Source organism: Leptodactylus fuscus, chromosome 9, assembly GCF_031893055.1.
Source record: "Leptodactylus fuscus isolate aLepFus1 chromosome 9, aLepFus1.hap2, whole genome shotgun sequence".
In the NCBI taxonomy this organism is placed as follows: domain Eukaryota; kingdom Metazoa; phylum Chordata; class Amphibia; order Anura; family Leptodactylidae; genus Leptodactylus; species Leptodactylus fuscus.
The window spans coordinates 25,570,028-25,584,166 of record NC_134273.1 but is presented as its reverse complement, the minus strand read 5'-3'; the positions used below and the strand labels follow the sequence as shown (position 1 = coordinate 25,584,166).

The following is a 14,139-nucleotide window of genomic DNA, read 5'->3' as shown; positions in this document are numbered from 1 at the left end:
TGATAACGATGGCATTTACTAAGTGTAGGTCATCAATATTTTTAGCCTGGAAACCCCTATCCAGAAATACTGAAAAACTTACCCAAGACTCTCCACCTATTAAAAACCACAAATCCAAAGATTCTGAAACCAGTCCCAAGACTCTGAAAGTTGTTTTTCACAGCCTGGAAAACCAAAGTTTAACTCTACTGTGACCCACCAAAGTCAAGGTCAAGATCAAAGTCAAGATCTTCTTTTGGGCATCCCAACTCCTTTTCATACTTGAAAACATGGCTGGTTTAGCATAATTTAAGAGTTGCCTTTATTTTTGATACTATAATAGCTTCTCCTTCCATATCTATTTTAATAATGTCGTCTTAAAGCTTCCTTGTAGACGTGATGTCTGCAGACCCATCCAGTAATGACATTACTAGGGAAATCATCCTCTAAGTAGCTGGTTCTGGACAGTTAATCCTTTGCCTTGTTTGTGTGCTGTCCAGCAATACCGACACCCCTTGCCTTCAAGTAGCTGGGAATGTCTTGTGGTCAGGTTAGGCTATGCATGCTCCTGTGATTTTACCTCTCTTAGTTACACAGGTGTAGGGTGGAGCTGGGGATAGGGAGGGAAGTTTGGAGAGTGATGTCTTCATCCTTGTTTTGTGTATGGTGTAGTGATTATGTGCCTATGTGTGCTTGTCTGCTTTGGGTCCCCTTGTCGATATCCCATATCTTGGGCGCCCGGTGTTTTTGTACAGAGATTGGTCCTGATGAATATGCCAGTAACGGAGGATATGACGGTACATTTCACATCCACGCTTATGGCTCTCATCCGGACGGCACTGGATATAAAAATAGCCAAAGGTAAGAAGGGAAAAATTTAGGTAATAATACCTGTGCATAGTTTTACTCTGCAGGGACCCTCACAAAATATAATTAAATCTGAAGTCTATTGTATTAGTATTAGACTCGGAGACGCCTAGGTTTATACATGGGCTGGCCACAAAATAGTTGAATATTTCATTTTTACCAAAATTTTCCACCTAATTGTATTTTTGGGCAAATCTGAAAGCTGTTCTAATATTAGATTATTAGAGGCCTAGATGGTGTTAAAGGGGACAAAAATTTTCAGAACATGGCCCCAGGAATATTCAACCGATCCGTCCAGGGCCCCTTCCTGGTAGTCTTGGCAAACAGTTGCTTTTGCTAGGAAGCCATGGCCAGTATAGACAGAATGGTAGATGCTTATACAGGTTGGGTCTCTGTTTTGACACTATCCCCCACATGCCTAAATAAACCTATGAATAGGAATTACCTAAAATTATGAATGTATTAATATAGTCCATTATTGTGTGTTGTTTTTACAGGTGGGGCTGACAGGCAACAACTGGACTCGGAGCTGCAGAAGGAAATTCTGGCAATTTGGCCAAATCTGTCTCAAAAGATGTTGGACCTGCTTGTCCCCATGCCAAAATGTGAGAGTTTTAAAGACTTTTCTAGTAACTTAAAAATTATTCAAATATGCATGATGAAATTTGGAAGCATTATGGAGATGTTCTAGGTCGGAGCAAACAAATTTTGCATTGGGGTCAAGGATTTCAAAAAGAATTTCCAGGAATTTTTTTAATGGTCTATCCTTAGGATAGTCAAGGAATATTTGACTGGTGGGACGTTTACAGCTGACTGTTTGGGGCTGTGTCCGATCCTCATACTACTGTATACAGTGCACGGAGCCGGAAGTAGAGAGCTCCGTACATTGCATAGTGGCTAGGCAGCGTTATTGCAGCTGAGCTCCCACTGACGTTCAGCCCTGATCAGCTGACCTAGGTGGGGGCTGGCTGTTGCTCCCCTTCCATGAACAAAATCCTTGATCACCTCTTTATAGCTACATCTCTTACATCTCTCTCCTCCTGCTATTTAGTTGGAACTGCCATTTTGGTAGACCTAGGCCACGTCTTCCCCTTCACATGTTCTGAGATGATGCTTCTATACGTATTACATGATACATGGATCACCCAGAACATTTAAACCGCCTTCCCATTATTATGTCGGTTACCCTTGTGCCCATCAATTTTTAGCTCCTCTGTAGGATTAGAGCAGATAGGCTAATGTTCCATCTCAATGTGCATCAATGATCCCTGGGAATCCAATGGACAGTTTATTTGGGGTCCTTGTTCTGTTCAGTTTTGGGAGGTTCATACAAGGAAAAAAAAACAGAGCTCCTCTGTAAAGGGGTTTTCTGGGACTGTAGGATTAATGGTCTATCCTCACAACAAGTCATCACTAACAGATTGATGCAGTGATGACACCAAGCACCCCCACTGATCAGTTGCTTAAGAGGCCACAATATGGATGAGCACTATGACGTCTGCACTGCTTACCAAGCACAGCGCCATACATTACACAGGTATCAGAGCACAGCCCTACTCACTTGACACACTGAAGTGGTGCTCACCGTGGCTGATATTTTGGGGTTCTAGGTATTGGACCCTCCACTGATCTCGTATTGATAACCTATCTTAATAAATAGGCCATCAATATTTAAGTCCCAGATAACCTGTTTAATGGTAGGTGTAAATTGCTCTACTTATACAAAGCATAAAGGGGATTAAATTATATTTGGCATTATACTAAAAGCTTCTTGGATGGTGGCGAAAATGAAATTGTTAGCTTTATCAGCTTGACTGGCTATGTCTAATTCTATGCGCTGCGATTGGAAGCACAGCACGCATTAATTCAGTGTGAAATGAGCTGAGGCTCTCCGCACCTTCACTTGTTTGCCTGCTGTGTCAGACTGACAGCAAGATATGTGAAAAATCACTTAAGAAGCATAGAACCTGATAAGTTTGCTGTTCATGCCAGGATGTCGCTTTTATAATAAGTCATTGAAATAACAGTTCATAAAGTAATCTAATGTATGCCGACCCAAGGCTTAAATGGGGAATAAAGTAGCAATTTGTGAACAAAAGATATCGTGCTTTTGGTGGAACAAGAACAACCCGAGTATATGATAAGGCTGATGTTCCAATTCACCTAGGTATTTCTAGCTTCAGATTTTAAAGAAGAAGGTAGAAACATATAGAAATAAAGCTTATAATAAAAGACTTACATAATCATGCTCAGTTATGGCGGCCATACAGCTGTAATAGCTGGGGGTTGAATGCTTACTTAGCACACAGGCATTCCCAACTCCCTCCTTACCATGCAAGGCCTAGTATACGTGTGTGCCAGACAACTCTGGTGGCAATGCTCAAACTGACTAGGCACCAGGCATGCTGAAATTCAACATGCCCAATCTGTCTTTCCACCAGTCATCCTATGGTGGTGGGGAACTGGTGCATAGATAACAAAGTTTGTTAGTCTTCAGGTTCAGCCAACTTAGCTCTTACATGTATGGGATTCTGGCACCTGATTCTACAGATGTAAGAGATAAAGGGGTAAGACAGCTTTTTGGTCTTTGTCCATCCCATTGAAGAGTCTATGGAGAGGGAAGGGGAGGGCAAGGCTGCTGGAAAAGGTACATTAAAAGCTGTTACTCTGCTACACAGAGACTGTGGAAGACATCTTCTGAAAATGCTATGTCTTCAAGAACAAACTACCAGAATGAAGCAATAAATGAATTAGCAACCTCCTCCTCCCCTTCCCCTCTCTTTAGACCAGGCGGAATGTGGTACAACAACAAAAGGGAAACCTCCTCCCACGGCTGTTAACCCCAACATACAATAAAAACTCTGACACGCTCTTGGATGGTAAAATAGTGGGGGTCGGCCACAGCTTTATTAAACTATAAACATATCGGCAGGCCCTGCTATCCCCCTCCCCTTTACTCTTGGACCAAGCGCGTCACCGGAATGCCCCGCCACCGCCTGCGGTGTGCATGTGTATGATGTTCAACGGGTGACGCGCTCCATCTTCTACCACCGATGACCAGAAGGGGAAGGGAGGGGAAAGGCGCAAGGTCCCGCCAACATGCCAGCTGTGACACCTGAAAAAAAAAAAAATAAACCAGAATAAATAACAAGGCAAAGAAACAACGAAACCAATAAATAATAAACAACCGTAATAATACACAGAGAACCAACAACAGTGGGGAGGGCGGGAGGGAAATACGTCCTGCTCCGACGCTGGCGGGGATCCGAAAGGAAGTCCCCGCCCAGCGCCGGAAGTTACATTGGACGCGTAACCCCGCCTCCTCCGAAAACCCCGCCCCGGACAGCAACAGCCGCCGGGAGGGGAAAAGAGAGGAGGGAGGGGGAGCCACACGCCCGGTCAAGACCCGGACAGCTTAGGCAGCCGTCCGGGTCACAGAGTTCTGTGTGCAATCTGGATACTGATCCTATGTAAACAAACATACTGAGTGAAGATAAAGACCAAGAGAACAGCTTAATACGTGGAGAAAGAAACATATTTCTTTAATAAGAGATATTACAAAGTTTCTTATATTCACATTTACCTTTCAGTTATGACAGGAGGTTTTATAAGAAGGAGGTACACTTTAAGACATGCCATCCTTGCCTAGGATTCCACTTTATGGACAATAGAATAATATAAAGTGAATAAATACTGAAAATACTGTATGTAATAAAATATAAGTTCAGAATTTATCTTTCCCCTACGTTCAGCGGCTCATCATCCTGAAATGATAACTTAATGGTAACCCTGGATTGTATTCAGGATGATCTAGAATCAATAATACTAAAAGAATTACCGTAGGTACATCTAGATATAACAATTGTTTAATATGAATGTATCTTTGAGGGCTTCTATGACCTTCTGTAAGGCCAAGTTGTATCTTGTAGAACATAACCCACCACAGGAATCCCATTACACACCTCATAATTGCGAATCCATCTTTGACAATTAATGAACTGTTTTCCTCCAGCCAATGACCTGACTGTGGGCAAGATTTATGCTGCTATGATGATCATGGACTATTATAAGCAGAGTAAAGCAAAGAAACAGAGACAACAGCTGGAGGAACAGGTGAGATAACCTGCACATCTTCTGCTGGAGGGAAGGATTAAATGCATGCAGAGACCAGTGTAATTGTGCCTGTGATAATTCCTGGTGCCTTTTATAGACTAAATATGGTCAGTTCAGAAGATTATACTATATTGGTTAAATGAAGAAAGTACATAGGGGTAAGGGCAGAGATTGTCTTAATGGAGCCCTGAAATCATAAAGAATATGGCCAAACAGAAGGAAAGACATAAAAAAAATAAAGAATCAATATGTAACATCTTTGCTCGTCCAGGATTCAGTGCCATTCTCCAAACGCATGCCGCGGCGCAGGAGGCATGTCCAGCTGTGATTCCTTGATTTGGGTTCTTCTTGTATTGTCTAAACACTGTCCTATTCTCTCACCTCTGTAATTTATTTTCCAGCACACCCATCTCCTTCACCTTGGTTTCCCTCTGCTCCTCTAATAGTTAATCTTAGCTTTCCCTGTGTGATTGACAGCCTATCTTCTTATCAAGTCTGGGGCGGGTTCTTCTTTCTTATTCATTGCTTACATTCACTTTGGTGCGTGCTATTGCCTTGTGTGTGCTGGCTATTTACTCTTGCTGTTGTTATCTCTCTATATATTCCTGACCTCTGTCTTTACCTTTGACTATTCTCTCGGATTTTGATTCTGTACTGCGCTACACAACTGGTAACCAATCCCTTGGCTAGCTGACCTCCCTTTTGATATTGTTTGTCTTGTTTTTGTTCTGTGTCATTATTTATATCTAAGAAGGGACTGTCGCCCAGTTGCCCTCTACCGCCTACAGTAGTTACGGCAAGAAGGCAGGGACAGAGAAGGGTTCAGTTTAGGGGTCATTGTCTTGTCATGCCCCTCCTCCCAGGGCTTACAAGCAGCTACTGCTCTTCTAGCAGTTCCCTTACACAATACTGTCCTTTTAAATTGCCCAACACTCCAGCACCCCAAAGGTCCCTCTGCGACATTAAATATACTTCTATTCTAATTACATAAGGTAGATGAGGTCCCCATTATAGATTTTTCATTGGGGCTCGGGTGATTGTGAACAAATCTTCATGGTGGTCTGGGCTCAGATAGGGATAGAATAAGATCATTCTGCTAAAATGTATGGCTGTGACATGACTATAAGGGGAAATTACACAGGCTCATGAGTTTTTACCCCTGAACCTTTAGTTACACCCCTGTATATCATCACTGCAGCTAAGTAACAGAGTGCCAGGACCACCGGAGTGGTAGGGATGGAGCAGTGGTGGATTTTGCCACATTTGCCACTTTTAAAAGATATCCCTATCTAAGGACCCCTTGCAGATGACCGTGGACTAGCCATGATTGAACGAGACGGCCTGTGCACGGGTAGCACACTCATGCTATGCTTCCGTGGGCCCATTAATTCAATGAATAGGAGCTGCGGAAGCACGGTTGCAAAAATTGGATCCACACCCTGATCTGTTTAATACTCAGTCTTGTGCGTGGGCTGATAGGAATGAATGGGTCAGTATTCTATCTGGAAAAAAACCTGGACAGCACACTGACCTAGCCCACAGCGTAAAATAGAGATTTAATACTGCAAATCAGAATCAATGTCAGGATTTTGTAGCAAGTGCCTACTGATGGATTTGGTGCATTCTTATTAAGAATCTTCATTATCTTTTCAAAGGAAACATTATTTCCAGGACATGAATACATCTACATTGTTCGCTTTATTACCCTATATACCAGGTCTCGATGGATTACCTTACTTTGACTAATCTCCATATTTACCCTCTCAACAGAAAAACGCTCCAATGTTTCAGCGAATGGAAGCGTCGTCCTTACCTGAGGAGATCTTATCCAACGCCAAAGCCTTACCGTACCTCCAGCAGGATACTCTGTCAGGCCTGTGAGTCAGTTGTGCGGTAGTATTTATAGCGTAATAATAGACATGGCTACAAAGGGTGATTTTTTTTAACCTGCTATGTGTTTATGGCCTGTCTTTTAAGGGATGCCTTCCCGTCACTCAGCCCCTTGTCCCCTGAAGAGATATTTCAACCACCATGTCTGGACAGGGATGATGAAGACTTTGAAGAGCAGCTGTCTCTGGTAAACATAGCTTTTAGAAGAGCTAAAATAGCCCATTAACGTAGCCTTGTCATTTGCTGCATTAAGGATAATCTGACACATTTCAGGAACATCTCGTCTTTGGCGCTGTCACTGTCAATGTGTGTTTATTAAGCTTTGTGCACATAAGACAAATTAGGTGCTCTGTCTATGTGCGACTCTCCACTTCTAGACACGGTTGGGTTTTTTATTCTAAATAGGTCACGCGTTCTGTACGGATTAATTTACTAATAAATCTCCATAGTAGTTGGAGCAAAGTTTGTTTTTTTTCCCCTGGAAAGCTCCAAATTTTTTTCATATAGATATAGAAGTAAAGGAAACCTGTGAAATGTCTTGGAACAATAACACCGCCATTATGCAGTTGAAGTTTAGGATCCAAACCTGTGTATATTAGAAGAAGTCATATATGTTATGTGTAGAACCCAAGATTTTTGAGGTTCACCTCTCACCAACCAGAGAGGTTTGAAGCAGAGGCCCAGTGGAAGTGCAGAAATTTACCGATACTTACCTTCCCTCTCCTGTCCTGGTCTCCCTCACAATGTCCATTGCCCTTCTCCCTGTGTCCTCTGGCCTTCTGGGTGGTGTGAGCAGCCTTAGGTTAGTAGGCTTCAGCAATCTCGTGGGTTGTGCTGATGTCATACCTCCCAACTTTTGAAGAACTGAAAGAGGGACAAAATGTGCGGCGCATGTAGCGCGCTGTGGCAAATTTAGCTCCACCCACTTTTATGTTGACTCCGCCCATTCTCATTCATTTTTCATGTGCCCCCACAAAGTATAATCCTCCTACAGTCACCCGTACATTATATGTCCCCCCTCTATCTCTCCCCCAGCTTCATATACACCCTTCATCTGCCCCCAGTTTCGTGTCCCCCCTCCATCTCTGCACCCAGAATCATGTCACCCCATCTCTGCCCCCAGATTCATGTCCCCATCTCTGCCCCCAGAATCATGTCCCCCCATCTCTGCCCCCAGAATCATGTCCCCCCATCTCTGCCCCCAGTGTCATGCTGTCCCCTCCTTCATCTGCTCCCAGTTTCATATTCCACCTCAATGTCTACACACAAAAAACACTTAAACTCACTTTTTCCTCGCTCCCCCGCCACTCTCTCCGCATTCGCGCTAACACAGTTGTAGGTGCGATGTGACGTCATCACATCGCACCTACACAGCCACTAGCCGGAATGCAGCGGCAAAGCAAGGAGCTGAGCTATGACAGCTCCTTGCTTTAGTCGTGTATGTATTCAATGCAGATCTGAGTTGAAATCGGGACATACCTCCCTCTAACCGGGACCGCGGAACACGTCACCGAAATCGTGAATGCCCCGCGGAAATCGGGGCAGTTGGGAGGTATGGCTGATGTCTTAATGCTTTGATGCAAGTGTCATAATGTCAGTGCACCCTATGTCACTACTGATGCCCATCACAGGTTTCAGTAGTCTCCAAGGCTATTGCATCACCTAGGATTCTAGGGGGAAGATTTCTGCACCTCCCCTGGACCTCCACATATAACAATAGCACATCCGGCTCGGACAGATCAAGTACGGACCAAAATAAAACTGACGAGCAAATCTTGCAAATATATGTGAAACAATTTGCGCAAGACTTGTCCATCACAGTAGTAATGGTGGATGTGGTTTATAGTCCCTGCCTATAGTTTAGAGAGATATTTAGAAGACACTGAGCAAGATCTAATTTCATTTATTACATAGTGCTGGGATGGCCAGCTGTCATAGACACAGGCTTGGGACCCTAAAGTGGGCTCCAAACTAGTTGACAGGTTTTCTGAGACTACTACATTGATAGTGGATTTTTAAGGTGGTTATCTACCTTTGACTTCTTTATACATGACTTTTCTTGGGGTAAAGAAAAACATTCAAAAGCTGTACCCAGCCATCCTCCACCACTCCTGTACTGACCCTGCCAGGATCCCCCGCTGGTCCCTGCTTTCTGGTCCCTCTCGGTATACAGTAAATGCCTCCCTGCAAGGGTGACATGTCTAAGATATTGGTAGGCTCTTTGGGCATTTCCTGTATATCAAGAAGGGACCAGAAAGTAGAGATTAGCGAGGAACTCAAGCGGCATTGGAAAGGGAGTGGCACGGGACCAGTGAATACTGCTTCTGTTTTTTTAACCTGCGCTGCACCTTGAAATTTAAAGTATATGTAAATTTAAAGAACATATCAGTAGAACGACTTCAATTTTGGATTTTCTCATTGCTCCAAAGCATTTTAAATAAAATCCAAGGCAATTTTGCAAATAGCCATGAATACATATCTACTACAAGACCTATGTATCGCCATGATGGCAGACTACAAACAGGCTTCTAGGCTGAGCATACTCCCTTCCATACGTCCACCATTATTATTTTTTTGTACTAACCTCTAGAATGTTCGTTAGCAAAAATTAGGGAAAATATTGATGGGGTTGTAACTGCAGAGCCAGACTACACGGGGTTTGTTTGTAGTCTGTCATCATGGTGACACATAGGAGCTTTAGAGCTAAACAACAGGACATTTTAAAGGGAGTCTATCATTAGAATCCCGTCGTAAGCTAAACTCACATAGGAATGGACTTAAGAAAGGCTATTCTTCCCCTCCTGTAGATGTCTTCTCCGCTCCGCCGTTTTCATCCATATGCTAATTAGTGTTCTCGCAGCACTGGGGTGCACAAACAGCAGAGAAAACACTCCGGCGCCACCAAGCGGCGCACAAGAAGAAGGCAGCGCTGGATAGTCTTCTCGCAGTACAGGGGACACGCCTAGTGCTGCAAGAAAACTAATTAGCATATGGACGAAAACCGGGATATCTAAGGAAAGGACAAGACATCTAAAGGTAGGAGAAGAATAGTCTTTCTTAAGGATATTCCAACAGGATTCTAATGATAGACTCCCTTTAATGAAGGCTAATTATAAAAGTTGACTTGATTTTCAGGTGAGATGTCTTAAGAATTTTTCTAAGCTATACAATCCTATATATCGTATGATGTTTATTCATTTTAACCTTACAATTGACAGTGTTTTATTAACCCTTGCTGATAAGAGGTATATTGTTTATATGTGAGATGTCTTGTTCTGTATCTTGCATGGATGACATCTTGAATGTGTTATAAGATTATGCCAGATTTGCCACGTTGAAATATCATGAGATGTACCATGAGATGTGTTCATTCAGCGACCTGCAGTATGTTAGTGTGTTTGGTGCCAGATGTTTTGTCACTAGCATGTTATCACCTGGTACATAGATGTCATCCTGTCTGCAACAAGAATGGAAGTACACGAAGTCTCTCAATGTGAAACATGTTGTCGGCTCATTGATTCTGCCTGGTCACTGCAGTGTATAGCTTTGTCCACATATTAGGGTAATAGCGCTGAACTGTGTCCCTGTTGCAGTGTCATTGCACTGTGTGTCTTCAAGTCTCAAGCATTTTGTTGAGTCCCACCATATACACATAGAACGGTTCTAAGAACAGGGTGCCATAACCACTTGGTACCTCCCATTGTATTCCTCAATATTAAATATAACCAAGTGATCCATTGTATCTAATCCCTAAAGGAAATCTGAGTTAAACAATGTTACTATTGGTAGGAATTTCTAGCATCCATATAAGACACTACCTGGCTTAGAAAACCCCCTATAAAATACCCTATTAAGTGTTTCAATGTGTGATACCCAACACCAGCTCAAAGGAAACAACATACGGCTTGATGAGAGTTGGACCATACCAATTTGATGCTCATGACCTATCCTAAGCACTGGCGTAACTAGGAATGGCGGGGCCCCATGGCGAATTTTTGACATGGACCCCCCCCCCCAACCAACACCGACGTCGAAGACCTCGACCGACCCCCTCCTATGCTCTCTATTATGTCCCTTACTGGCCCCTGCACACAGTATCATCCCCAATAGTGTCCCCTGAACACAGTATTATACCCCATAGTGGACACCCATAACCAATTATTATACTCTGGGGTCTTTTCAGAGACCCGGGGGAATAAAAAATTACTGTTTCTTACCTGTCCTCGGCTCCTACGCTGTCTTCTCCGCTGCCGTCCTTCTGAAACGATGTCAGAAAGGACGTCTGGAAGGAGACCTGGCCGGACCGTGGAGAGGTAAGTAACAGTGTTTGTTACGTTCCCTTACCTCTCCCGGGCCTCCGATCAGTATACTCGGGGGTCTGCAAAGACCCCCAAGTATAATGATAGTATTTGTGGGGCCTGCAGTGTCACTTACCCATCCCGGCCCAGCCAGGATCGGCAAGTGAATATGGCCTGTAACGGCCTATTAAAAAAAAAAAAAAAAAGCAGCGGTAGCGGCTGTCACCGGGCCCCCTAATGGCCCGGGCCCTGTGGCAGCCACCTCCGCTGCCTCTACGGCAGTTACGCCCCTGATCCTAAGGCCACCAGTATAAAAAGTTTTTAAAAACCCCTTTAGGTTGAAGCCTCACGTTGCGGAAACGCAGTTTCTTATGTTGCTGTTTTTGCTGCGGTTTTTTAAGCCAAAACCAAGAAGGGCTACAGATGGAATGGGATATATAGGAAGTTCTCATACTTCTACCTTCTGCTCAATCCACTCCTGGTTTTGGCTCAAAAATGCAACAAAATTTGCAACAAAAGAAGCTGCATTTCCGCAACGTGGTCTTTTAGAGCCTTAAATTTAATAACTTCTTTGACCCCTTAAACAGCCACAGTATCTTGATCAGTTCTATGCATGAAATTGCTCATTCCTCCAAAAAGACTTCAAGAATCCATAGTTTAGCAATACGAGTTAAATGTATACTGGAAAACACCATCTTACAGTATATAAGTATTGATGTAATCTACATAAAACTTCTGTAACTTGTGAATACATTACATTATTTATCTTGTCATCTGGCGTATCTCAGCGTATCTGAGCTCAGATCAGGCACTAGTACAAGCAATATCGTATTGCTGTGCAGTATCTGATGCAAGGATGACATTCCCCAGAATACAAATAACCAGATCAAACTCCGAACAGACAATTGAACCGGCAAATAATGGCGAGAGATCCAGATCGCAAGTCTGCAAAATTGTGAACGCAGCTCTGCATTATAATACAAGACGTAACTCAGGATCGGATCACAGTTTCTTATTTCTTTATGTAGATTCAGTCTTTATATTTTTTTCCAAATTTTTCCCTTTAGATTTAAAAAATCATGTCAAAGAAGAAGTTCTATCAATCTAGATATACAGTGGGGCAAAAAAGTATTTAGTCAGTCACCAATAGTGCAAGTTCCACCACTTTAAAAAGATGAGAGGCGTCTGTAATTTACATCATAGGTAGACCTCAACTATGAGAGACAAAATGAGAAAACAAATCCAGAAAATCACATTGTCTGATTTTGTAAGAATTTATTTGCAAATTATGGTGGAAAATAAGTATTTGGTCAGTAACAAAATTTCATCTCAATACTTTGTTCTATATCCTTTGTTGGCAATGACAGAGGTGAAACGTTTTCTGTAAGTCTTCACAAGGTTGGCACACACTGTTGTTGGTATGTTGGCCCATTCCTCCATGCAGATCTCCTCTAGAGCAGTGATGTTTTGGGACTGTCGCTTGGCAACATGGACTTTCAACTCCCTCCAAAGGTTTTCTATAGGGTTGAGATCTGGAGACTGGCTAGGCCACTCCAGGACCTTGAAATGCTTCTTACAAAGCCACTCCTTCGTTGCCCTGGCGGTGTGCTTTGGATCATTGTCATGTTGAAAGACCCAGCCACATTTCATCTTCAATGCCCTTGCTGATGGAAGGAGGTTTGCACTCAAAATCTCACGATACATGGCCCCATTCATTCTTTCATGTACCCGGATCAGTCGTCCTGGCCCCTTTGCAAAGAAACAGCCCCAAAGCATGATGTTTCCACCCCCATGCTTTACAGTAGGTATGGTGTTTGATGGATGCAACTCAGTATTCTTTTTCCTCCAAACACGAAAAGTTGTGTTTCTACCAAACAGTTCCAGTTTGGTTTCATCAGACCATAGGACATTCTCCCAATACTCTTCTGGATCATCCAAATGCTCTCTAGCAAACTTCAGACGGGCCCGGACATGTACTGGCTTAAGCAGTGGGACACGTCAGACACTGCAGGATCTGAGTCCCTGGCGGCGTAGTGTGTTACTGATGGTAGGCTTTGTTACATTGGTCCCAGCTCTCTGCCGTTCATTCACTAGGTCCCCCCGCGTGGTTCTGGGATTTTTGTTCACTGTTCTTGTGATCATTTTGACCCCACGGGGTGAGATTTTTCGTGGAGCCCCAGATTGAGGGAGATTGTCAGTGGTCTTGTATGTCTTCCATTTTCTAATTATTGCTCCCACAGTTGATTTCTTCAATCCAAGCTGGTTGCCTATTGCAGATTCAGTCTTCCCAGCCTGGTGCAGGGCTACAATTTTGTTTCTGGTGTCCTTTGACAGCTCTTTGGTCTTCACCATAGTGGAGTTTGGAGTCTGACTGTTTGAGGGTGTGCACAGGTGTCTTTTTATACTGATAACAAGTTTAAACAGGTGCCATTACTACAGGTAATGAGTGGAGGAAAGAGGAGACTCTTAAAGAAGAAGTTACAGGTCTGTGAGAGCCAGAAATCTTGATTGTTTGTAGGTGACCAAATACTTATTTTCCACCATAATCTGCAAATAAATTCTTACAAAATCAGACAATGTGATTTTCTGGATTTGTTTTCTCATTTTGTCTCTCATAGATGAGGTCTACCTATGATGTAAATTACAGACACCTTTCATCTTTTTAAGTGGTGGAACTTGCACTATTGGTGACTGACTAAATACTTTTTTGCCCCACTGTACCTGCAATACAGTGAATACAAAGATTCTACATATCAGGAATAAGCCGCAGAAAAGCTAGTAGAAAAATACATTGTATCTAAGCATTATTAAAGGGGTTGCCCAGGGAGTCTGCTGTCTTACTTGCTCTGGGGTTTTTAGATGGTGGACCTGGGCTTGTTTTGACCCTGGGTCACATGATTGGAACCAGCACATGATCCACCTCCTCCTCTCTCGTTTTCACTAGTAGTTACCAGTGCTTTACTATAGTCATCCAGCCCCCACCGAAAAGTGG

The 14,139-nt window shown here is 43.2% G+C and overlaps 2 protein-coding genes across 2 annotated transcripts in view; one reads left to right on the top strand and one right to left on the bottom strand.

Annotated features, from left to right (window-relative positions):
• LOC142218930 (regulator of G-protein signaling 8-like) overlaps positions 1 to 14,139 on the bottom strand; it is a 404,296-nt gene that overhangs the window by 80,035 nt on the left and 310,122 nt on the right. The window lies entirely within an intron of this gene.
• CACNA1E (calcium voltage-gated channel subunit alpha1 E) overlaps positions 1 to 14,139 on the top strand; it is a 456,683-nt gene that overhangs the window by 433,756 nt on the left and 8,788 nt on the right. The window contains exons 41-45 of the mRNA XM_075287936.1: positions 735 to 840; positions 1,344 to 1,451; positions 4,859 to 4,959; positions 6,730 to 6,836; positions 6,937 to 7,036. Coding sequence (XP_075144037.1) covers positions 735 to 840; positions 1,344 to 1,451; positions 4,859 to 4,959; positions 6,730 to 6,836; positions 6,937 to 7,036 — 522 coding nt within the window. The remainder of the gene's footprint in view (positions 1 to 734; positions 841 to 1,343; positions 1,452 to 4,858; positions 4,960 to 6,729; positions 6,837 to 6,936; positions 7,037 to 14,139) is intronic.